Below are 27,762 nucleotides of genomic sequence, written 5' to 3'. Positions count from 1 at the left end.
GCAGTCAGTTCCCCAGAAACGATCTGGTTCCCCATAAGAAAGGTGTGTGAACACATGCAGTTCCCTGTATCGACCAATCTGCAAACGCGCGCACACACATACACAACATGGTTTGCAGGGAGGTCAATGTGGGGAACCTATCGGAAAACCTCGTTGTGGGGACTATCAAATATTGATATCTTACTATGATATTTGACATCCTTGAGGTCGAATTGATACTTCAAATTTTAAAATATGAATGAAAAATGTCATTTTCACGAGAAATCAAGAACTGTTTTTAAACCAGTGTACTGGGGAACTTACAAGCTTAAAACCTATCCAATGGGGAACTATGATGATGAGTGTAATTAATGAGGTTCATTTCCACCAAGAGGGGAACTTTCTGTCAAACGGGGAACTGTGTATTTTTAAACATCTAAAGTGGGGAACTTTGGAAGTCCAACTGGGGAATTTGTGTGATTTTCATATGTGTATTCAATGTGGTGAGAATCCATTAACTGGGGAACTTCTTCTTATGTGGGGAACTGTGTGACAAACATTTTAATTGGGGAACTTTTTGTTATTTAATAAGTATATCCTTGGACGTCCGCAGGATTTTTTCCAGGGAGGGGCAAGGAAGGTATTTTTTTCCAAGGGGGGGCAAACAAGGCACATTTTCCCCAAAAATAGTGTTGTCCCCTAAAAAAACATTGCTTAATTTTGAATTTATGGTGTTCATGCAATAATTAACATATATTATTGTGGCTAGAATACAATTATGTGTGTGAGATACAAAATTTTTGGTCGAATTTCATTTTCCAGAGGGGAGACAACAGCCCCCCCCCCCTTGTCCCCCTTCTGGATGCCCATGAATATATCCAATGTGCTTACACTACATTAACAGGTGGATTTTGAACTCTGTGTGAGCTAAGTCAAACAGCTAAGTGGGGAATATGTATGTCATATTATGATAGCAGCATTCTTGAGTTATTTGCGTTTGGGTTTTGCCATAAGTGAAAAAAGCATTTACATCAATGTGGCAAGGAAAGCACAAGATTCTGGAGCTAAAAATTCTTTTCTTAAGAGATAAACATATACAATATAGATAAATGTGCATTTAGATATACCAGCCGTGACGCAGGAACAGGGGTCTACTGTATAATCCTAAATATTTGGAAGGGTAACAGTGCCCCGTAAATAATTTGATCCAAATTGTTCCCTTGTATTCACCTAACACTAGTTCAGAGTACTAGTCTATTATAACTGAAATACTAGAAGAAATTAAGTAAGTTACAAGTAGAATGTTGTTTACTTTTACATATGCATCACTGTTAACACTAGATAATTTAGGTAAAGGAGAGTGCATAGCATGATGTAAGAGACAAAATGCTACCCATCTGTACTCAAGCTGAAGTTTTCATAATTTTTTAGCTGTTCAACAACTAAACATTCATTTTAATGGTACAGGATTTGTTGAAAAAACAAAAAATAGTTTAAGTAATATTCCAATTGTTGTCAGTGATACTTATGTTTGAAGGAAACATAATCTACAATGATGATCAAGTCCCCCACACCATAAAGAACATCTGTGGATTGTCATTAATATGATGAAAAATCGGTCAGTTTGAGTTTGTTGTATATTTACAACATACTATAGGTGTCAAAAAATTCATCACACATTTGAGCATTGAGAAATTTATGAGCTCTTCCTTGGTTCAAATTTCTTCTTGCTCATCCTTTAGTCTTATAGGTTAAGATCTCACTTGAACTTACATTTGGGAAGTTGGAAGTCAAAATCGGTTTGCAGCCATCTACATGAGATTTTACCAATGTTTTCGTCGGTTAACAGAGACAAAATGCTGGAAAACTTTTAATGATAGCCATGTACACTTATTTGTCCAATTCCTTCAATCATGATCTCAAGTGTCGCAGTTAACCTAATGGTACGAGAAATGTTCGTTTAATTACGAACCAATCAACTCTTAGTAATGTGCATATACAATACACACACATTCCAACCAATATTATTATTAATTTACCTCATGTATGCTAAATATTACTAAATGGATTACCTGTAAGTTCAAATCAAATTCTACATTAAGAAACATTTTTTATTCCAGTAAGTTGGTAATAATTTTACAAGTTTTATTAAAAAAAAAAAAAAAAGCATCATGATCAGAAGATGAAAACCTGAAAATTGTGATAATGTAAATAATAGTGGCATACTTTGCTAGATAAAATTATTTACAAACTCAGTCCTTTAAAGATCTCAATACAGAGAGTAAATTTTAATTGCACATGCACTGAGTGTCTTCTTCATACACTGAAACACCTGAACACAGCTAACACAATAACATAACACAAAATCGTGATATTCACCACTCTGAAGTTTGGAGAATGAGGAATCAAAGCTGCAAGAACTGCAATTTGCTTTGTGCACTATCAGGGAAGAACTTGCAGTATAAATTAGTGGGTTGTAAAGTATTGTACATCATGCAAGAGAAAAATGCTTGTAATCTGTAGCTAGTGCAGAGGCAATTTAGACACAAATTTCAAACGCGTTCACTGCACAAGAACAGTATCGATTGAAGGTTCGCACAGTTATGGAAGATGGATAATGTGGAGAAAATAAAATCATCAGGTAGACCAAGGACATCAGACTAACTAGTGAGTTTTGTTATGATCTGTTGTGTTTTGTGTGCATGTGCATGATTTTTGGATATGAATAAAAAGTGTACTAATTATTATTTTGAATGTTATGACAATGCAGGTTATTTGCATGAAAATCGCTCCTACTGCTTTCGAACATACAAATTCTGTTACTTTGCTAATTTTCATCTGAAATAATATATATCAGTAGTGTTGCGATTGCGCCAAAATACAATTAGAAAATATGGACATTTTTGGTGAAATCTTAAAGAAATCAGTACTTTCCGGTACATCATATATGTGAACAATAAGATAGATGCATGCAAAAGTGGAAGAACAATATGGGAACACATATATGTTAGTACAGTGTCAGAAAAGTTAAAATCTGTATTACTAAATTTCACAGTGGATCAAATATATAAAATTAAGAAAAATAGAACATTCAAAGTACAAAAGTAAAGTATTTAGGCCATTTAAATTTCGTATTATAAAAATTGTACTTTTAACATTATTGAGCAAACATTGTTAGTTTGAAATAAGTTACTTTCTGTGTGAAACCTTGAACCTTCAGCATGGATATAAAGTGATTAACATATGAAATTATAGGAAAAATAGCATTAAAGCACAAAAATGGTAAAGAAACAAATTGAAAATGTTGATTTTGTGTAAATTCACTCAAGAATGAAAGTTTTTAACACAATTCAGGTTGAATTATGGAGACGAGAGCACTAAAATGTAATAACAATACACTTTGAACCAATAAGATTCAATCTTTGTTTTTTCACAAATATTGATACCTAAAATCAGTTATTCAAAATAATAACCTAATATAGATGGTTCATGTGAATCAATACACTCACTCAGACTTTGTAAATGGTGATTTTATGAAGGATGGAAAGGTAACTTAAGAATGTCTGTTCTTCTTCACAATATTATAGACAAAATATTTGACCTGTTTCCAAGATCGTTCCTTTAGTATATCACCTGACACCTTAATGCAATCCAAACAATCAGTTTTTCCTGGAACTTTTTTCAACAACAAAAATTTAGAGAAAAATCGTTTCACTGTTTCCTTCTCCAGATCATACCACTGTATCCTACTTTGTGTATTTAATTTCCTAGCCTTCCTAACCTGAGTTATTTTGTTAGATAATTCACCAGAATTATCTTCTTCATTGTCAAAACTTGTTCCGGGAACTGCTGAAGCAGTTCATGGATTTTTGTCCACTTCTTCATCATCAGTGTCTTCCTCAACAGAGAGGTCTTCAATATCATTAAGTGATTTTCCATAATATTTTGTAAGGTCCCCTTATCTGCAGCCATAAATAATTTGCTTGTTTTGGCTACTGTTAGAGCTGAATCGGGAAGTCTGTAGAATTCTTTATGCACATCGAGATCATGTCCCAAAAAAGAGGCAATGTTTTGCATTTCACACTTTTTAAGATTAAGAATCTAAGCCATTGTTGCAATGTGTTTACGAAGCTTTGTAGATTTTATATATTGTGGATACTTTGCACCAGAGTCTCGTGCATATTTATGAAGTACGTCACTTCCTTCTATACAATCCTCTGAACCATATTGAGTTCTTGCAAAAATGTATTTATTTGTTGGTGATACTCCTATTTTGTCTCTTGTTCCTATGAGTAACTCAATTGCTTGTTTCATGTCATCAGTGAGTAATATTGGTACTTTTTTTTGCCCTTCTTTCCTCTTATGTGCAAAAGTGTCAGAGATTGTATTAAATGCTTTTCAAAACTTGAAAGCATTTGTAGAATCTCAGTATTTTGAGTACAATTTTGTCTTTGTGAAAAGCTTGCTAATTCCAGTCTCTGAGCTTCGCCACTTCTCCTTCTGTTAAAGAGTATTATTGTAGCTAAAGTGGCGTGAGAAAGTTTTTCCCAATCCTTCCTATTAGCAGCAGTCGTCAAAGATTTGGTAGCATTCAACATTTCATTGTATAAATATTTCTTCAGTTTCAGCAAATCTTCTGCAATTGGTAACAGCTCAGGTCTATTCCATTTTTTTCGGTCTAACGTTTTTAATGCATGAGAAGAAATCTCATTAGTCCATTCCATAGTACAGAGCTCCACAAATTCCTTTGCTTGCATCCGTAATTGTGAATCTCTTGATTTTAATGCATTTGCTTTCATTATTATAGCACAACTTTTAATGGAATGACCAATTTTTAAAGCCAAACTAGGTTTTTTGTACGTCTGTGTTTCCTCATCATAATCACATATTATTCTTACAGCATTAACTATGGTTGGAAAGTAATCAACTGATAAACAGTCATGTAAACTAACAACTTTACTATCTATCTCCCTCATCTGCAAAACCAGCCGTCCAAGTTCTCTCATTTTTTGGCTTATGTATGTATTTAAATGAGATTCAGAACCATGTTTTTGAAATAGCCATGAACCATATGCTAAAATTAGTTTATCGTTTTTAACAACAAGGGATATGATGTCCTTTTTCATATTTTGTAAAACTGTTTCCTTTAAACCTGTGCTGTTACGTGAAGGATTCATTAACATATCTGCAGCTGCCACTCTCCTTACATGTGTTCTTCCTAGTTTCTTTGTTCCTAAACATTTCTTAACATGCAACCAAATGTGAGATCTCCTAAAAAAAACCTAGACACTTTTCACATGGAACATATTTTGTTGGTGAAACAGGTTTTGTAGAGCGTCTGCTAGGTATAATTGTTCCTTTATTATTTTCAAGAGCTAACTGATTATGTTGAAAATTGCCTGCATTTCTAAGATTTTGAAGTGCCTCTCTTCTCTTCTTTGAGCCTTTGTCAAATGATAAGATTTCCACTACTTCTGATTCTGTGCCATGCACAGCTATGAGATGTTTGCTTAGCTTAGAAACCAACTTCGAGCAATAAAAGCAGGCTGCTTTTCTGTCATATTTTCTTTTGTCCAATGTGTTACTTGATGTTGCAACAGCTATGCAATTGGGCCCTTCATTAGATACATATTTTAAAGCAGTTTCCCTGAGATCAAATACTTCTGATCCATGATCCGAGTCTGAACATGAAGAACAAGGAACAACATCTGTAACACAATTGATTTGACTGCCTGCTTCAATATCCAAATCACCCATGTCTACATCACTGATGGAACTGTCAGTTTCCGATGGTTTGTAATCCGGGTCAAGTACAGAATCAGACATATCTTCTGAAGCATCACTATCAAATTCCATTGATTGGACATATGCAGTGTTTGTTGAATTCTTGATTTTTGTTTTAGTGCTAACATCAGAAGGGAATGTGTCATTTCTTGGTAAATTTACCTTTGCTGAAAACATTTCTGGTAAAGTTTGGTAGCATTTTAACAGATTCTTATTTTCATTTGAGTCTACGGATTTTAAAATTGAAACATTTGTTTGATCCTCATTAAAATTAAAATTTGACTTTTGTTCATCCTTACATTTAGGTTCAGGAATGTTCATATCATGTACTAATGTTGTCATTATTGAAACTGGATGTGTATTCTGAAGAGAATCCAATACTAAAACTTCACTCTCTTCATTTTGAGAAAAATTATACCCCAATTCTGATGCATTTTCAGTACGATACATAATTTCAGAAATTGGAAAACAATTCTGAGGAGAACGCAATACATACACTGGATCCTGATTGTTATCATTTACTAACATTAAACCAGTAGGAGTAATTTTGGTGTTCGAACAGTCACTTGGAACAAAACCACTTTCTTTCTCTTTAAACTTGGATGGATTCTCTTCTACCTGCTCTCCAGTAGATGCAAATTCTGAAGCAGAAAGTCCATTCCGACAAGAATTTCCTGTGTTACCTTCACTCACCTTGCTATCATTTACTAACACTAAACCAGTAGGAGTAATTTTGGTGTTTGAACAGTCACTCGGAACAAAACCATTTTCTTCCTCTTTGAACTTGGATGGATTCTTCTACCTGCTCTCGAGTAGATGCAAATTCTGAAACAGAAAGTCACATTCCGACAAGAATTTCCTGTGTTACCTTCACTCACCTTGCTATCATTTACTAACACTAAACTACTAGGAGTATATTTTGTGTTTGAACAGTCACTCGGAACAAAACCATTTTCTTTCTCTTTGAACTTGGATGGATCCTCTTCTACCTGCTCTCCAGTAGATGCAAATTCTGAAGCAGAAAGTCCATTCCGACAAGAATTTCCTGTGTTACCTTCACTCACCTTGCTATCATTTACTAACACTAAACTACTAGGAGTATGTTTTGTGTTTGAACAGTCACTCGGAACAAAACCATTTTCTTTCTCTTTGAACTTGGATGGATTCTGTTCTACTTGCTCTCCAGTAGATACAAATTCTGAAGCAGAAAGTTCAATCTGGCAAGAATTTTCTGTGATAACGTTTCTCACATTGTTCACTAGGAGTACTTTTACTCTTTGCACAGTCACCTGGAACGTTACCATTTTCTTTCTGGTCAAGTGTGTCCATTATGTTTGGGTTCCCTGCAGCAAGATCCACTTCTTCCTTAGCTGCAATATAAAAATATATATATATATGTAAATAATAAAAGACGTTTATTACCATATGAAAAATGTTAACAAGCAAAAATTTGCATCTAAATTAATATTGGGATTATTGCTCAATTGGCATGGATTCAAGATTTATGTTTTAGAAAATTCTAATTGCAATTTAAAACTATTCTTAAATTAATGCATTTAATGTTGTAGAATCATTTATAATTTTTGTGATTATTCACACATGATGGAATTTGGCATTCACATAATAAGGAATAGTTGTTTCTACTAATGGCTGATTATGATAAATACTAAAATTATTCCAGTGCCTGAAGTTTAATCCTAAGGCAGGGGTTCTCAAACTACTTTGCTTCATGGTGCCCTTAGTGTTTCAGAATATTTCCACCGTGCCACAGTCAAAATGTAGCCCCATCTAACACTTGACTTAAGTTAAGAAATAAACATATATTTTAAAGTCAAAGATTGTATGTGTAAAAAGTACTACAGTAATTAAGCACATATTTGGAACAATCATATACCATTTCAGGGAAAATATTGGAACATATTGGAATGGTGCCATTGTAAGCTAGCCTCAGCCACCAGGGCACAGAAGCACACACTTTGGGAACCACTGTCCTAAGGGATAAAGTAAACTGGAGCATGGTAATGATTACACAGTCTGTATTTATGGTAAAGAATGTGGTTGTGGAGGATGTTTTCAAAAACTTCTCATTCCTCTATTAGAAAGAGTTATGTCTCTCGGACTAGTTTTCCACAAAAAAATTAATTCTACCCAACTGTAAGCAATTTCTTAAAACACATCCACTGAGACCAAGTATGCTCTTCTATGTTCTTCTTGCTGCAGTGCTCAAAGTGAGAGGGTATGCGGAGGTGGGGATGTTATCTCCTCAGCTAACAAAATTTTCACAAAGCATAATCCAGACTGCCTCACTGTCACCATGATAAACCTTAGAAGAATCCCCCCAGTTAGATAGAGCTCAATAAATCAACGTCAAGTGCTGCTTGCTGGTATCATGCATCAGTGGTTACCACACTGAACTATGATGGAAGAATTTTTAGTTCCAAATCCTTTAATAAATGTGAACATTTCTTTTTATTTCTCCAGTTTCATTTCATTCATTACAGAGAACATTGCACCTAGGTAGTGACATATACAGCTTTCATGTGCATGTACACGGACGTCCGCAGGATTTTCTCCAGGGAGGGGCAAGAAAGGTGTTTTTTTCCGGGGGGGCTAATATGGCATATTTTCCCCAACAATAGTGTTCATCTCTCAATAAACATTGTGTATAGGAATGTGTTCTTGTTTTCATTATTTGGTTTTGATGATGTGGGTTGGATTGCTTTTGTTCTCAAGAGATGGCGTGTGTGGTCCGTGTGTCAGCTGTTTGCGTGGGCGCCAAGCAAAGAAAAACGGTTAGAGAGAAGCATCATGGCACGAATCGCGATAACCACAGCTGGACATTACTAAGAACATACGTCGTCTAAAGTGATTAGAATTGCCTTTCAGTGATACTTCATTGTAGTTAGTGCATTACAGGTAGAAAATAGATGTCTCAAAAGAATCAGCGTGTGCATTTGTGATTGTGTTTTCTTACAAGAATCAACACAACTCCAACGTATTTATGGTCCTCCGGGCCGGATGTCTTACCTCTACCTGACTGTGAACTGTAAACTTTGTGGTGAACGGTGTGTTCTAGTTTTGCATTGACATAGCGTGGTCCAGTTGTGTGGATTCGTGTCTCAAGAACTGAACGTTTCGTGCGGGTGGCAGAAGGGACATTCCGGAATCTCGATACTAAATTTATTGCGTAGCAAGCATATTCAGAAGGCGGGAAAGGAAATCAGCTGATTCTTCGTGCGAGCAGTGCAGCAGTGTTTCCAACCGGTGAGACGATTGGGTGTCCAACATCGGCAGCGCTGAAGTTTGCAGGTAATCAGGCTCATTTTAGTACCATTTCCTTTTCCTTTCTTTACATTACATTACGTTCATTAATTGCATTATTGTGAAACCTTATCAGTTATCCTTTCACCATGACAGAGGCAGAGATTAAACGTTTAAAAGTTGTGCGAGGAAGCTACAAAGGGCAATTGACCCGTATGAAAGCATTCGTCGATGCATTTGACATTAATATACAGAGTGTTCAGGAAATTAAATTGAGATTAAGTCACTTGACAGAGATGTGGGACAAATTCAATGACGTTCAAACCAGTTTGGAACTTCAATCGGAAGCAACCGAAGAGGAAGTTCACAGAATAGAATTTGAAGAAAAGTACTACAGCATTAGGTCTCAAATGGAGACAATAGTGATGCGGCATGATCAAATGAATCAGCCCAGTGTTAGTACTAGTTCTGTTATGTCAGTTCAGTCTCAACTTAGACTTCCAAAGATTTCCATACCCTCTTTTGATGGAAATTATGAAAACTGGCTTCCATTCAAGGACAATTTTAAAGTGTTGGTCCATGATAACAATACATTACCAGCAATACAAAAATTTCATTATTTGCGGTCCTCTTTAAAGGGACAAGCCAGTAAGCTCATTTCAAACTTGCAAGTCAGTGAGACAAATTATATGGAACTTGCTCACTGAAAGATATGATAATAGCAGGCTTATTGCATCACATTACGTTAGTGAACTATTACACATAAAGTCGGTGCGTAAAGAAGATGCAAATGAATTGAGACAGTTTGTAAATACAGCAACCTCAAATCTGAATGCTTTAAAGGCTCTTAAACTTGAGGTGCCTTTGGATGAAGTCATTTTATCACAACATTTTGTATCTCATTTGGATCACAATACTCGTAAGGAATTTGAATTATCACAAGAGCATGATTACTTTCCTACCTTGTCAGAATTATTTGCATTTGTAGAGCGCAGGTGTCAAGCTTTAGAAAACATGAAACCGACACATAGTGACACAATGCTAAGCAGTTTCAATCACATGATAAACAAGGTAAATTCATGAAACAAAGCAACACGTATTTAGCAACATCCATTAACATTCAGTGCATGTACTGTTCCGCAAATCATACTTTGTACCAATGTGAGACTTTCTTACAGGCAAGTTATAAACAGAAACAAGAATTTGTGAAGAAGAAAGGTCTTTGTTTTAATTGTTTATCTTCAAAACATTCAGTGAAATTTTGTAAATCTGGAAATTGTAAAATTTGCAATTTGAAACATAATACTCTCTTGCACAGGGATACACCTGAAAGACCAAGATCGGCGAGTGTCAGTAACAATACAAGCAATAGACAACTATTGAATTCCAGGGTGTCTCCTCAAGAAAGCAACAATGTGGCAAGAGATGAAGCACCTCAATCTTCATATTGTACAGTCAAAGAAAGACACACTTCACAAGTTTTATTGTCAACTGCCTTAGTGAAGGTAAAGGGCAACAATGGACAATTTCATTATTGCAGAGTTCTCTTAGACAGTGGGAGTCAGTCTAATTTTGTAACCACATCATTAGTGCAAAAACTACGACTGACGAAAGAAAACTATGTTGTTCCAGTTCAGGGAATAAACAATTCGTGTCTTGAAACTAAACATTGTGTAGATGTTGTAATCCAGTCTAGAATGTCTAATTATACAACAACAGTGAAGTGTCTTGTGTTACCAAAAATCACAGTCGACTTGCCTACACAGGTAATCGATTGCAGTACTTGGAATCTTCCAAAGGATATTCAGTTTGCTGATCCTTCATTTCATCAGCCAGGCAACATAGATTTGTTGATTGGATCTGAACTATTTTTCTTGCTACTACGTTCAGATAGAAGAACAAGAATAGGAAATTATCCTGTACTTCAAGATACAGAGTTAGGATACATTTTAGCAGGAGCTATGCCTCAACAATGTGAAGCACCTACAACAGTTACTTCATGTTTTGTACGTACTGAAGATAGCCTTCAATTACAATTACAGAGGTTTTTTGAGTTAGAGGAAGTATTCACAAAGACCAAGAGCAAAGAAGAAATGGATTGTGAAAGGCATTTTCAAGAAACAACCATCAGGCAGAAGGATGGTAGATTTATGGTTAGGCTACCATTCAAACCAAATCATACTGAATTAGGGAATTCGTTTCAACAAGCAGACAAAAGATTTCATCAGTTGGAAAGAAGATTAACAAAACAGCCAACACTCAGGCAGAACTATTGTGAATTCATGGACAATTATGAATCATTAGGCCACATGAAGCAAATTAAAACTACCGATGAAGAGAACAAGGAGTCATATTACCTACCGCATCATGCTATTATTAGAGAAAGTACTACAACACCTGTGAGAGTTGTATTTGATGGATCATCGAAAACAGACAGTGGACTATCCCTTAACGATGTTCTAATGACAGGGCCTACAGTCCAAGAAGATCTATACTCTATTGTACTGAGGTTCAGAACGCACAAGATAGTTTTTACAGCAGATATAGCCCAGATGTTTCGCAACATTAGAGTCCATCCTTATGACACTAAATATCAAAGAATATTGTGGAGAAAATCACCAAACGAAGAAATACAAACTTATGAATTATTAACTGTAACTTATGGCTTAACCTCATCGCCGTACCAAGCTGTTGCAGCATTACAAATGCTTGCAAGACAGGAAAACGAAAACTTTCCCAATGCATCCAGCATATTATTAAGGGATTTTTATTGTGACAATGTAGCATCAGGAGGTGATAACATTGAAACTATGCTCAACTTACAGTCTGAACTGAATGAACTCTTGAAACGAGGTGGATTTATTTTACGCAAATGGTGCTCCAATTGTGAGGAATTGGTGCAAGCAGTACCAGAAGAACACAGAGAAGTTCATTTACCATTTCAGTTCAATAATGAAGCAGAAATAAACACATTAGGCCTCATCTGGCAACCATCAACAGACAAATTTTTAATTTCGTGCAAAGTAGCGAAAGATGGAGACTTTTGTTCACCATTAACGAACATAACCAAACGACAAGTTGTGTCAATTGTTAGCTCCATATTTGATCCACTGGGACTTATCAGTCCAACTGTCATTTTATACAAGATGTTTTTGCAGAAACTTTGGAGTTGTAAATTGGAGTGGGATGAACAATTAGATTCAGATTTAAGAAACCAATGGACGAATTTGTATCAACAACTACCAGATATAGTTCACATCCAAATAGAGAGATTTGTACTGACAACAGAAAAGACAAATGACATTCAGATACATGGATTCTGCGACGCAGCAGAAGGAGCTTATGGTTGTTCCATTTATATTAGATCAAGAGATGAGTTAGGAAGAATCAGTGTTAAATTACTGTGCGCAAATTCAAGAGTAGCGCCAATAAAAAAAGTTACTTTGCCACGACTAGAATTGTGCGGTGCTCTTCTATTAGCTAAACTAGTTAAGAAAACAACACCAATTTTGAGAATTCCAATTGACAGTACATATTTTTGGACAGATTCAAAAATCGTACTTGGGTGGCTAGCAGCGTCCCCCACTCGATGGAAAACCTTCGTAGGTAACCGTGTTGCACAGATCCAGGAACTTTCTGTTATTAACCAAGGCGTCACATCAACTCATGGGACAATTACCAAGCCCAAGAGTCACACCATCACGTCCATTTTTAAATACAGCAGTAGATTATGCTGGTCCTTGCATCATAAGAACAAACAGAAGAAGCAGAATCACTACCAAGGGATATGTAGCTATATTTGTGTGCATGGCTACTAAAGCAGTGCATATTGAAGCAGTTATTTCCTTAACGTCAGACGCATTTATCGCTGCTCTACGCAGATTTGTTTCTAGAAGAGGAAAATGTCAAAACATATACAGTGACAACGGGACTAATTTTGTTGGAGCTAATAGAGAACTGAGAGAACTCAGTCAACTCTTCAAAGCAGAACAGCTAAAAGTTGGACTTGAAGATTTTGCAATAAAAGATGGAATCAACTGGCACTTCATTCCAGCTAACGCGCCTCACTTTGCAGGATTGTGCGAAGCCGCTGTAAAGTCTATGAAATATCACTTTAAGAGGATAGTGGGAAATGCTACTTTGACATACGAAGAGCTTGCAACATTGTTAACGCAAATTGAAGCATGCCTCAATTCCCGACCCCTGACCTCAATATCTGATAATCCCAGTGACACCTTTTACTTAACACCTGGTCACTTTCTTATAGGGTCACCTCTCATGTCCATACCTGAGCCTGATTTAACTAACTTGCCCCAAAACAGTCTTTCTAGATGGCAACACATTCAGCAATTACAACAACATTTTTGGAAAAGATGGTCGAAGGATTATCTCCACAAACTACAACAGCGTCGTAAATGGACGGCTTCAACAGAAAATCTTCAACCAGGCGTGGTGGTTCTGGTCAAAGAAGACAACGCACCTCCACTTACATGGAAAATAGCAGTAGTGGAAGAGACGTTTCCTGGTAAAGACGGTGTAGTGCGTGTGGCAAAAATTAGATCAACAACTGGTTTTACTAAAAGACCAGTGAACAAATTGATTCCCTTACCTAATGACAATTGAATTAGCAAATCTGTTGATTGGAATTTATCCAATCAAGAAGGGGGAATATGTATAGGAATGTGTTCTTGTTTTCATTATTTGGTTTTGATGATGTGGGTTGGATTGCTTTTGTTCTCAAGAGATGGCGTGTGTGGTCCGTGTGTCAGCTGTTTGCGTGGGCGCCAAGCAAAGAAAAACGGTTAGTGAGAGAGAAGCATCATGGCGCGAATCGCGATAACCACAGCTGGACATTACTAAGAACATACGTCGTCTAAAGTGATTAGAATTGCCTTTCAGTGATACTTCATTGTAGTTAGTGCATTACAGGTAGAAAATAGATGTCTCAAAAGAATCAGCGTGTGCATTTGTGATTGTGTTTTCTTACAAGAATCAACGCAACTCCAACACATTGCTTAAATTTGAATTTATCATGTTCGTGCAGTAATTAACACACATTATTGTGGCTGAAATTAAATTATATGTAATTTTTGGTTGACTTTTTTTCCACGGGGGAGCCACGGCCCCCCTTGCCCCCCCCCCCATTCCGGACGCCCATGCATGTACAGATCATTTGTGTGCTAAATCAAATTTATGTAGGTACCTATGAGGAAAGCATACTTATATCAGGAGATTTCACAAAAGTCTAGCACTGAAATGTTTTTTTTTGTAAGTCAATGTAAATGGTTGTTTGATAATAATGGAAATGATAATATCTACATAAATTATAAACATTGTTCTAAACAACATGACTAGGCACATAAACTCATACAACATGTACAAGATGGCAATTTTCATTATGTGATCATCTTAATGGATATTAAATATATAACATATTGCTTCCTGCTGCAGGATTCTTAAAAATTGTTTATCATCAAGTTACTTACATCCAACCATTAAAATCTTTGCTGGGTATTTTCTTCCGTCTTGCCATTTTATCAATTGTGTTAATCCTGGCTCTTCTATATAGTCTTTTTCCAAGTCTGTGGGACACATTTGTAAAATGTTGTCTTCCGAGTACTGGACTAGAGTCCAGCAATCTGTAAGAGAGAAAAATGAAATTTCATATTAAAATAAGACAGTCTGCTTTTTAAACAATTCATGATTCACATGCACATCCAACATATAATATGGCAGGGTGGTCAAAGAAATGTTCAATTTGCCAAATATTGTCATTTATTTCCTTATTTATGGAGATGTGTGACCTTCCTGAGTAAGATGGCAAAGTAATACGAAGTGTATCCTGCTATACAGAATCAAGTGGGATGTAACAACATGATGTTGCAATCCTCAACCAAAAGCAAATAAATGTGCTTAGTATTGTGAATAAAAACTTTCATACTAAGCATTTTGTATTGCATTTAGAATGAAAGAAAATGCACTCTTCTAAAAATTAATAAAAAATAAGTAAGCATGCTATCATTGATGGTAAATAAAAGATCACAAAATCCTACTGATAATAGAAAACATTAACAATGTTTGTGCAAAAATAAATGATATGTATTTTGTAAATGCCAATATTCTGTGTGATATACTTAAATTCTTCCTTCAAAAACAATACCAATTTTTAAATGTATTTAATATTTGTTAATACGTACATCACATGATAATATAAATGTAACAATCATAACTGATTGAGCATTTTTCATTGTGGGGGCAGAAACTCTGCTTTTCTAAGCTAGCATATTGGAGAGTGAACATTTTTATCTCCTGGTATGAACGAACGAACGCACGCACACCAACCAACCATCACACACATACATAAACAAGCAAGCAGACACACAAAGCCACAAATAAATACACGCACCATGCACCGACGTACACAAACTCACACATACACAACACGAACGGACACACTCACATGTCTACACATGAGGAAATATCTTATATTTACATGCATTTCCATGATGAGCAGAGTATAGACAGTTTGTTCTTTACTGGGATGTTTATTTAGTGCAACTTCCTGAATTCAAACTGGCGAGAACCAGCGAGAGACAATGCACTTTTACCTGGACTTGCACGTGCATGCATGACTCGCTGGCCACATGAGTGATCCTTTGAATATCCAGGTTGGGAACTCATATGGATGTAAAATGGATATCGCTAATATACATGGATCTTATAATATCCTATGAATATTCCTTGGAGATTTGTGATGCTATAAGCGAGCATTGACCTGATTCTTGTCTGCAGTGTATTGTAGCATTTCTGATTGTAAGATTTTAAAAAGTTTCAGTCTCTAATAGTAATAGTAAATAAGAAAGACTCACCAACAAGGAAAACAGTCACAAGCTTCTGATTCACTCAGACCTCAGGCGTAAAACATTTGAACTGAAAATGATGTGCATAGCTACTGTCTATGCTAAATATAAGGAACGGGTTTTCCAGCTTAACACTAAGCAGGATTGACTTGATTTTAGTATTGATTGTATTGTAGCATTGAGTAAGGCTAAATAGAAATTTTCTGATTCTAAGAAGAAAAAATTAAATCACCATGTAACAGGTAAAAAGTTCATAAACACTAATGTTTCAATGCAATTATTGTTTCAATTCCACGATAAAGTATGAAGAAGTATACATAACGGTTATGATCATTTTCTAATATCCGAAACAGATCCTATTTATGTTCATTGTTGGATATCCAGTTCTGGACCAGTTCTAGCTATGTATTGGATATCCAGAATTGGATGTATTTTGGATATCCAGTTTTGGGTAACATTTAGATATGTTTTGGATATCCAGGATTAGATGTGTTTTGGATATCCCATTTTGAACAAGATCTAGATATGTTTTGGATATCCAGAATTGGGTATGTTTTTGATGTCCCGTTTTGGACAAGATCTGGTAACGCATTGGATATTTGGAATTTGACAATGTTTCTGACAGCCAGTTCTAACCAGGTATACATTTATGGGCTATGTATTCAATATCTAGAAGTGGTCGAGTTTCAGATGTCCAGTTCTGGATATCCATGGATCTGATCTGGACATTGTGGATATCCAATGGATATCCCTTGGAGATTTGTGCTGTATAGGATGTGAAAGGAACAAGAATGAATGTGTTTGAATATACAGAGAGAAATGCCTCATTTTTGCCCTTTTTTTTAAAAAAAAATACGTGCTTCAATGGTTTGTACAATAAAGTAAACTTGCATTGTGCATTAGTAAAATTTTTAATAATGTTTACAGGCTTGGGTAGTGTGTAAACCACGGCCATGGAAAGTAGGAGTACCCTTTATGGATCCAAATACAATGTCTGAAGCAGAAGTGATTATCAGACAGGGAGAGTTGCTGTGTGGAGTACTCGACAAAACACATTATGGAGCAACATCATATGGCTTGATTCATTGCTTCTATGAGGTAATTTAAAAATTACTTAATTTTTTGACTTTACAAAAAATTTGAATCTTAAGAAACCTTTGTGAGACTTCAGTGTATCTCCGTACTAGATCCAATCATGTACAGTGAGGGACACTGCTGGGTTGTAACAATCGTATTGAAAGCCAGTAGAATCATTACAACCCAGAAGTGTCCATGACTGTACATCAATTTATATGTGTGTGTGTGTGTAGTACATTAGTGTTGGGATGCATTAATTGGTACTTGATTAGTAGCGGCTGATATTGGCATACAGTTTATCAGAAAAGTTGCTAATAATTTTACCGATACAATATATCACACTAGGCTGAGGAAAATCAAAAGTAAAAAAATGCAATTTTACAGCATATTTATGCTTATTCTTTTAATAGCAAACTACAGATATGATATACGTGTTGGATCATCACTGCTGAGAATCTTTACACATGATATTTACTGATAATATTTTATTTAATTTATTCAGCATGACGTAAATGAAGGCAACAGAGCATCACAGTTTGTGACTTAAATGCCTTTTCCCCAAACACCCTAGAAATAATCTGTAACCTTGTCGGAAATTCATGTACCTGGATTTTGTAAAGTATGTGTCTAAACAAACAATTTCTTTTACGAAGCAAAACCCATTGCAGTCACTTGGTTGAACCATTGAAGTTCTTCATGGAACCTTTGCAACTTTATATGAGATTGGTAGAATGGTATCAGAACAGATTTTTACTGATTTCAATAAGTACCAATATTGATAACCAATGTTATTATAGACACAATTTACGTAAATTTTAGGGCTGAGCCAACATCACTTTGAACTGACCAGTGCCACTATTCTTTCCAATTCCTACCAATTCTGATACCAATACTTGAACATTGTAAGAACTTAAAGTAGTTTTATAAATACAAAACTAAGCAAACTTTCTCATGGAAAAGTTGTAACTTGTTTATGTATGTTTATTATACAACTGCGTATTTTATTCCCTAATTATGAATTAAAGTGTTTTCGATTTTAAATGTAAGTAAGTATTCCAATAGCATATCTACGAGTTTTATGTTAATATTCATAATTTTTCATGTGAAGCAATCTGAATACTAAAATAACTCTTGTTTAATTCTGAAATCCAGTTTTCCATGCAATACTATGGCAAAATTAATGAGAATTACATATTTTGCATAATTTCCAGAATATTTACACTTTCAAAACTGTCACATGGCATTTCATGCATGAGCTAGCTACGTAGGTAGGTAGGTACGTAGTAAGGGGACAGAACTTTCAACAGATGGAGGGGATGGGAGCGGTTGGCACCGTTCGATAGTTGTCGGACGTCGTAGTAAGGCATTTTGTTGAACAAAGTGACAGAACATGGGAAAAAAATAGGCTCCATTGATACATACGATTTTTGTCGAATATCGCCACCCAACAAAGTATCTCACTCCACACTACAACATGCGACAAAAATTGCATACATGGCACTGGAACATCCAACAAAAATCGAATGCATAAACAAGAGCTTTAGACTGCAAATATGCTGCTGGAATTTTATTACTCTTCTGGCTCACTTCACCTTATTTAATGTAGCAGTGCTTACGAAGGTTTTAAGAGGGGATGGTTTTGGGTGTTTCTATATTACGTATTGATTTAAAGTTGGTTTTAAAGGTTAACTTTAAATATATAATATATCAAAAACAGCAAAAACAAAAGAGAACCACGCTTTACGGGGCCACACGCAAGCCCTATTCCACGTGTGGTGTTCCGTATAGTAACAGATATCCCCCGAGATATCTGTTAAGCAACAGACAAACTTTAGCCTAACTTTAATAATCAGTAACTAGGGGAGGGCTTGGTAGGCTTATGATTCACTAAAATGATAGAAGGTCAGACACCTTTGAACGACATATTTATTCATTGAAAAGAACACCGCTTGTGGCATAGCTACCACCAAACATGAGCACTTCACTGTACATAACACCAAAAAGATATACAAAAGATTTTGTACTTACTTACCAGCCGTTTTCACACTACATCAATCATACCTGGGGCCGTACACACACTATTTCACTCTTTATCGCCACATCCCGACACATGGATAATTTTGGGGTACACCACACTAAAAATTGGATATTATGTGCTTCCTTGGTGTAACAAAGGCTTTGGGGGAATGATAAATGAGTTTTCCTGGCTTTTCTTGGATGGATGGCTAAGAACAACTTGGATATTCTCTGATATCCTATGGATGCTGCTATGGCGTCAGTTCTGCCGACCATGTGGTCTGGATTTCCACATGGGATGAGGGACACAAAACTCGCTATTTTGCTGAATTTTCACTGGGATCCTTAAATGCAGTTGTGGACACAATATCCCACTTGGTCACACACACTTAGGCCTGTGTTTACTGTAACAGGACCTTAGATCCCTGTTCCCTTTATGTATCCTTTGTTGCTGGCACAGGTGGCCATTCACACACTGGATTTTACCAGCAACACCCAGGTGACCTGCTCTCAGGTGGGTCTGTAATACAAGTGAGCTTGAATAGCAAGCTCAGAACACAATAGGCCATCTGAAAGTCTCCTCTGTGACGTCACAGCCTTGAAGGCTTCTCATTGGCCAGCTGGAGTCCTTTGAGATCTTTCCTTGTCTGTAGGAGAATTGCCACTTTCTCCCACCAGATGGCAGAGTTATCAATTGCTTAAAAAGTGTAAACAAAAGTGTTTTTTCACCTTTTCTGGCTTAATTATGCCAGATAATTGCAAATGAGTTTACTTTTAGTAAATTAGGCATTATTTTACCTATGGGTGAGTGTTATCTCCGATTTTCAATAAAGGATAAAAGATTTGATAAACATGTGAGTTGGAGCACATGGTTTTTGTTATTCAAGATGGCTACTGTCAGACTAAAAATGGTTGGTTCTTTATAAATAAAGCATTTCTACCCCTCCCATGAGTGACAACTGGTTGGTAAACATGACCCATGATTCTAATTGGGGGTGGGGGGTATAAGTCTCTGGGAAAATAGCTCTCACAAGCTTTCCCTGATGCCAACCTAATGGCCCTTGTACTTAGGTTGGCCTGTGGTTATTTGTGTATGGGCATGTATGCCCAATGCTGATTGGTCATAGTTTTCTTTCATCACCCTGACGTATTTCTGGTTTGTTTCGCACAAGTTAACATAAGTTTACAATGACATTGCACTATTCTTAGATATCAAGAAGAATCCAACAAAATGGGATATATATTGAATACTATCGCGAAAAACTGAAACATAAATCTGCATTGGTGAACGTTATAAAAATTGACAAGTGCATGCTCCTAACCTCAAATTTATTGAAATTTGCCAATGAAATTAATGCCACTCTCTGTCCTCTCTGTTTAAACTCTTAAGAGATGGTCATTAATCTCTCACTGAGTGAAGTTAATGTCCAATATTATGAAAAAATACTAATAATAAATATGTAAATATTTTAATATCATATTTACTTGAATCATTCAATCATAAATCATATCACTTTCTTCAAGAATTGACTTTTCTCTGTTAAATTTTCACTTTTCATCTATTGATTTATATGAGGGGTGCCCAGAAAGTAATTTCCAATTAGTAGGGACTTTGATTTTTCACAAACCCAAAAACCGTGAAAAATGTTAATTGCTGCGAAGTTGTGTTTATATGTTATTTTTTTAAAAAAAAATGTCCTTAAACAACGAAAAATTCCGTGAAATCCAACATTCTTGTCTTTTCTTGGCTTAAAGAAACAAAATGTGCCATATTTGTGTACATAGAATGTGCAAGTTTTCCAACATGTTATTCAAGAGTAAACTATAAAGCTTGTTATACATGGAATAATTCCGACAGCCACATTAAAACATGTATTTCCCACGATTTTTCCAACTTCTATCAAAACAATTTGCATCACAGAGCAAAGTGGCAGGGTTCTAACTGGAGATCGAGTGCATATCTACCGTCACACGTGAGCTGCATCTTCAGTATTTGTTGCGCGAGATGTGTTTTGAATTACCAAGCTAAGTGCGCACCATCGACATTTGTCGAGCGTGAAATAATGGAGCTCAGTCATTAGGGCGTCTGACTACCATGCGAAAGACATGGGGTCGATCCCCTGCAGGGGAGAACCGAGATCTTCTCCACCTGTTCAAACTGCTCCGGCACCCACCCAGCATCGTATCAAGTAGATACCATGGCGGAAACTTTGGGGGGCTGGTAAAGGTAGCCAGGAGCATGGTGCTGATCACATCACCCCCACCTTCGTCCGTGATCAAGAACGTGTGGGGTCCTAAATCCACACTGCCTAGATGCCTTCATGGCTTGGTGCTAAGCACAGGGGAGCACTTTACCTTTACTTCCTCAAGAATCTGTTCCAACATATCAAACTGTCACGAAAATACGTAGACTATGTGACCTACAATTTAAAATAATATTTTAAAAGAAGAATGGAAGAATTAAGTTTTGGTATATTTGGCAGAAAAATGTTTTAAAACAAAAACCCAAATTTTGGGAAACGTAACATTAACAAGTCAAAAAAGATAATGCCAATTTTTGGTGCCATAATATATCTGTATCTGTCAGGTGAGATTGATTGATTTAAAATTTTTGTGTGCGTCGCCACTTATGGTCATTATGCAACCTTCAGTATATTCAGGGAAAATTCCATTATCGAAAAACCCTTACCTTAAAATTAAAAAGGTGGTATGGAACATAACTTTCCCAAAATAACTTCCAAGATATCAAACTGTCACGAAGAGGCGCAAGCCATGTGACTTACAATTTGAAACAGTAGTTTAAAAACACCATGAAGGTATAATCTCAGGCATTTGCCAGAAAATGCGCTAAAATGAAAATGTGAGTTTTTGGAAAAAATAACACCAAATAGTAAAAAATAAAAAAATACACCAATTTGTAAAAAAATCAAGGTCCCTACCGATTAGGCATAAATAGAACAAGGATATCAGTAGTAATTTATTGCATTAGTAACAGTGAGTCCTAACCTAATTTTTGGCATAATCACCACCATTGTTCTGGCATTTGTCATAGCATGGCACTAAATTTTGTATGCCCATGGCCTATGTGTCTGACAGCAAAGACTGGAACTATCTCTATCGCAGTGTAGCTGTCAAATCCTTATCCTGCCTGAAACCTCTTCAGTTGAACAAAGAGATGAAAGTCGATAGATGCAAGGCCAGGGCTGTACAGGGAGTGGTCCAAGATCTCTCACCTGAAGTGATGCAAAGGGCCCGCATGTACTCAGCTGTAAGGGGTTGTGCACATTGGATTGGCCTTCTGTGAATTGTCTGCCCCATCGTCTGACCATACTATCACTCACGATGTCCGGTGGCTCTGTGCCAAATTCTGAGCGTGCAAAAATGTACTACAGTCGTTGAGAGACTGTATGAGAGCTGCAAATCTTTAACCTAGAACTGTCCTAAAATGGCTGCATTGTGACTGTACCAGATTACAGCTACATGCCACTTCTTCCTGCCCGCATGTGTGTGTCGCTCTCTGGCCACTAGTGCTGCGTACTAGCACCATTGGAGCTTTTTTCAGGATGCCTCTTGTATATGAAGCTGGTATTAACACAGTGTTCCTGTTTTAATATTTGGTTAGCTAAATCACTTACCTATACAATGCAATTCTATAAATTGCTTGCGTTAAATTTCTAATACCTACATACCCTTTTCGTCAGCAATAATTGTTTAACTGTATGTTGTCAGTTTCACAGTACTTCACTTGGATATACTGTACTGAAGCAGAAATCCCATTGATAATGTAAGGAAATATGACACTTTCTTTTGTACAATTCAATTGTTTCACTTATATGCAAGAGCTAAGTTGTTTGCTTTACAAAGAAGAGAGAAGTAGCATCAAAAAATGAGTCCACACTAACGGTTCTTTCAAGCAGAGGGTTCCAAACATCAGTGGAAATATCAACATACAGGGTGAGCATAAAGCATAAAGTCTTTCCCTGATTTATTGCTAAAGAACTATGCTAGATACAGATATGCAGTTTGTTGGAAATGGTAGCTGAACTCATAATGTTTTGTTATCAGTAAACTTCAGTACCCTTCGACATGTGCTCCCTTTGTTGCCCTTAGAACGTCTAGGCGATACCCAATTTCTCTCCATGTCTTTGCCAACATCTCTTCCGTCACTGTCTCTATAGCATCCCGTATTCGTGTCTGAAGAGTTTGCATATCAGGAACTGGTGAACTAAACACTGTGTCCTTAACGTAACCCCATAAAAAAAAAGTCAAGAGAGGTTATGTCCGTTGAACGTGGTGGCCATGATATGGGAATCAGAATAAGAATGAGACAAAACAAAGAAATGGGAAAAAAACTTGATGTATTGCACTACTTATTGCCATAGGTTTTATTTGCCTATCTACCGTGGAAGTTGAGATATAAATAGTCATAATCAGGTAAAGACTTTATCCTCACCCTGTATAATATTGAGAATGTATAAGGAGACTGACAAATTACAAAATGTATTTCTTAATCAATCACTCTTCACTCTAATCTCATTTAGTCATAACTTTAAAAATAATCAAGTATTTTATTTTAAACTTACTGCGTATGATAAAATTCCGTAATCCTTCCCTAGCTTGTGAATTGTAATAATTTTCGAAATTCACTATTTTGCAGTTTGAATTCAAATCATAGAGAATTAGAGAAGTTAAGTCATTTTCATAGAATATAATATTGGTACTTAACAAATCCATGCCTCGATCTGTATGAGTTTATTATTTCCATTTGCAAAAATATCGATTTAGTTTAGTTTGTAATTGTCAGGGGAAAATGTAAAATTTGTCCTGGAAAAGCTGGAAAAGTCAGGGATTTTCATTTCTGCTTGTTTGTAGCCACCCTGATACACGCATACATGGCTTCTATAATAAGCATTGGATTTAGACGATTATGGCTTTTTTATTATTATTTTCAGTTGTATGGTGGCACTTGTTCATCCCAACTTCTGAGTGCATTTTCAAGACTTTTTACAGGCTTTCTTCAAAGAGAAGGATTCTCATTGGGTGTGGAGGATATACTTGTGGTTCCCACTGCAGATAAGGAGAGAACTAAAGTAATAAAGAACCTTCGAGAGGTAGGTAGACAAAAATAGCACCCAGAATGTATTACTTTGGTTATAATGGATTTTCTTCAGTAGTGTATTCCTACTATGGCTGAGACATATTACTGTATTTATGCGAGTGTAATGTACCCTGGTTTTGATAGGGAAAGTGACCAAAAATTATGTCTTGTATACAATGTGCAGCACAATTTAGGTTCAAGAAATGTTTTTTTTAGTTGTTTGAGCTGTTACTGTGAAGCCTATGTGGAATATCATGGTGCATATACAATGAGTCACCTACTCATTCTATCTCACCCCCTCCCCCCTCGAAAACCATATTTAGTGTGTGGACTGTCACTTTTATAATCACCTTCTTAATTCTATGGTTGAGGAGCACAAGACTAAGATGGGAAAGAAGACCAATTATATTGCTGCTTTCTCATTTGAAAGTTTTGCAGTACATGCAGAAAAAAATTGACATTGGTGAGGCAAGTGTGTGAGAATAGCTGAAACAAGGGGAGTTTAAGTTTTGTGAGTTTGAAGTCCACTTTATGCACACACAGGTTAATTCAGACTAGACCTAATGTTGGATATGAACCATTATGTGCACCCCCATATCTGATATTGAACCTGGGTCCTCTATATGACTGGACAATGGACTGTCATTGAGTTCTCCTGTGTTAACAAATTTAGAAGTAGCCATGTAGTGCATGGTGCAGAAGTGTTAGAGCAGGTGTACCCAAACATTTTTGTTTGATGGTGCCCTTAGTGTGAAGATTTTTCCACAGTGCCCAAGTCAGAATGTAGACCTATCTTAACATTTGCAATGTTCAATTAGTGTGGTTAGGTTGCTTGCCTTAAGTTAAAAAAAAAAGCACACATTTGGAACAATTCTGAACATAAACTGATGAACCGATTCCAAAGTCATGTGTAGACAAGTAAGTGTCATTTCGGTGAAAATATTGGAACATTTCACACACTTTAGGAACTACTGTTTTAGAGCAAGATGTATAATTAGAGTCACATGTTTTTGGTAAATAGAAAAGCAAAATTTCTGTACTGAAACAGAGTCAATATCTGGTTCAAGAGCGGTAAATAAAATAAAATGTCGGTGTTTTAGCGATGAAATATCGGATCAAAAGTGGTATATAAAATGATATTTTGGTTTTAAAATTGTTAATATAATCCTAAATTTGATTTGAAAAGTGCATTTTTTACATATAATAGACATATCCCTTTTCATAGCACATTTATGTAGTTACCAAAGTATTAAGTTTATTACTGTATAAAGGGTCCATATTTGCTTCTCAAATATTTATAGCAGAATTAATCAATATTTAATGAATTGCATAACTCGCAGGATAATTCAAACTTCAGAATGTGTCGCGTCTGTAAATAAACTGTAAATTTCGTTTTTAAGAGTCTATTTTGCAGTTCATTTTGCATCATTTCATGACAAAACAGACTAGGAAAATGCACTTCACACCTTTCAGAAACATAAAAAATTAAAATTACAATGTGTTATTTCACATTTTGTGTTTTCGTCAAAATCTAAATATGCATGCCTCTATGTATTATTTTATTATTAATATTATTTTGAAAATATATTGAACACCACAGTAAATAAATTGCATCAGTTGCAAAAAGGACTGCCACATATAGCATAAAATAAAAACTTTAAAATTAGCAACACTGTATGAACAGAACGAAGAGTGCCAGAGTGAAAGAGGAGGAGGACAGAACAAGCACCACCTGATTGTGACTTGTAATGGCAGCTTTAGAACAATGAGGTGTGAGAAAAATCACACATCTCAGATGCCATCTAATCACCCTGGCTAAATAAACTGGTTCATTTGAAAACTGCAATGTGTAATCCAACTTTTGAAGTTCAAGCCGGGGAATAAAGTCTCAAAATATTTCTGCAGTACTGTTCTGAACCCATTAGCCCAGTCTAGTTTGCTGCACTTTTTTGACACCAGGTGTATTGCAAGTACATTCCATATCACGCTTGTGCAAGGAAACTGCATTAAACCACCTGGATGCAGGAAAAGCATTGTTGAGTTCGGAAGATTCAACAAATGCCTGTCTGCAGCTTTAAATGTTCATTTGATTGGTTTACACATACATGCAATACCACACTGTACACTGCTCCAGAACATAGTGAAAATGGTGCAGATATCAAATACACTACATTACAAGAAATCAACAAAGTAAACGAGTCGGTATTGCACTGTGTAACCAACTAGACATGTGAGTTCAGAGAGTGAGTCACAAAGTGGGATGAACTAGATGGGACCATTTGTTCACTATCTCTCCCTCCAGACACACCAATGCAAAAACTAAGAAAAATCTTCCATTTCTCTAAGTGCATTCCTGTCATCACTTTTGTTCTGTTTACACTGACTTTATCTGTCATATTTTATTTATTTTTATCTTCTGTAGAATAATTGAAGTTTGATAAACCATAGTGAACTTTCTATTTGATATTTGCCTGTAAGTAAAACCAAAGGTTTCAGTTCTTATTCAACATACTATCATATTTTACCCCCATGATAGTTTCTTCTAGTTCATAAACATTTTTGCATATTTAAAAGAACTTGTGTGTATTTTTGAGAACTTTTATTCAATTGTCACCATTTTTTGTAGTGGAACTGCACTGGTCAACAATTGCTAAGGAACAAACACATTTTGACCAATAACTTTTGACTACGTGATCAGGGTGCAACAAGTGAACAATATATAAGTACAGATATCAGTAAAGGTTTATTGAGAAAAGATGATGGGGATTCCCCATCAACCAAAGAAACAGGACGTCATAAAGCAAAACAGCATAAGCAAAACAAAGTGAGGAAAGCACATGAATCACAATTTGGCATGTGTAGAGTGAGTCCAGAGGAAATCAGTATGGCGTGTGCCCACCACGGACTGCACAGCAAGCTGCACACCTGTTTGGCATGCTATGGATGAGAGCGTTCGTGAGCACGAGGGGTATATTGTCCCATTCTTCCTGAAGTGCAGTTTTCAGCTCCTGGAGGGTCTGGGGTGCGGGATTCCTTTGTGCAACCCGCCTTCCGAGAGCATCTCATGCATGTTCGATGGGATTGAGATCCGGTGAATATGCAGGCCAGTTCATGCAGGTGATGTTTTCTTTCTCCAGTGTCTCTGTCACTTGGACAGTTCTGTGTGAACGTGCATTATCATCCATGTAAAGAAAGTCAGAGCCCACTGCACCCGGAAAAAAATGAACATAACCTTCCAGGATCTCGGTAGAATACAGTGCTCCAGTAACGGATTCTGTGGCAAAGATGTGCAGTGGTGTTTTCCCATTTTTCATTATGCCCCCCTCCCCCCATACCATGACTCCGGGTGCCCCATACCTGTCACGTTCACAGATGTGCTGTGCATGATATTGTGTTCCACATTCTCTCCACACCATTTGATGTCCAGAATCACTTGTCACACAGTACCGCGATTCATCGGAGAACATCATATTTGCCCATCTGTCGTGGTCCCAGTTAGGATGCTGCACACACCAGTGCAATCTGGCATGACGGTGAGCTGGTTTTAATGGCACACACATTTAACAGGCTTCCGGGCATACAACCCACCACTATTCAGTCGTCGTGTAATGGTTTTTGGGGACACACATTAACCTGAAGCACTGACAAGGTCTTGAGCAATTTGGGCTGGAATGGCAGATCGATTCC

The 27,762-nt window shown here is 36.4% G+C and overlaps 1 protein-coding gene across 1 annotated transcript in view; it reads left to right on the top strand.

Moving 5' to 3' along the window:
• LOC145993867 (DNA-directed RNA polymerase I subunit RPA1-like) overlaps window positions 1-27,762 on the top strand; it is a 381,417-nt gene that overhangs the window by 101,743 nt on the left and 251,912 nt on the right. The window contains exons 15-16 of the mRNA XM_083129730.1: window positions 16,812-16,982; window positions 23,930-24,088. Of these exons, the coding sequence (XP_082985856.1) occupies window positions 16,812-16,982; window positions 23,930-24,088 (330 nt within the window). The remainder of the gene's footprint in view (window positions 1-16,811; window positions 16,983-23,929; window positions 24,089-27,762) is intronic.

This window comes from Lepisma saccharinum, chromosome 10 (assembly GCF_977018435.1).
Source record: "Lepisma saccharinum chromosome 10, izLepSacc3.1, whole genome shotgun sequence".
NCBI lineage: Eukaryota > Metazoa > Arthropoda > Insecta > Zygentoma > Lepismatidae > Lepisma > Lepisma saccharinum.
This window is presented reverse-complemented; position numbering and strand designations above follow the sequence as displayed.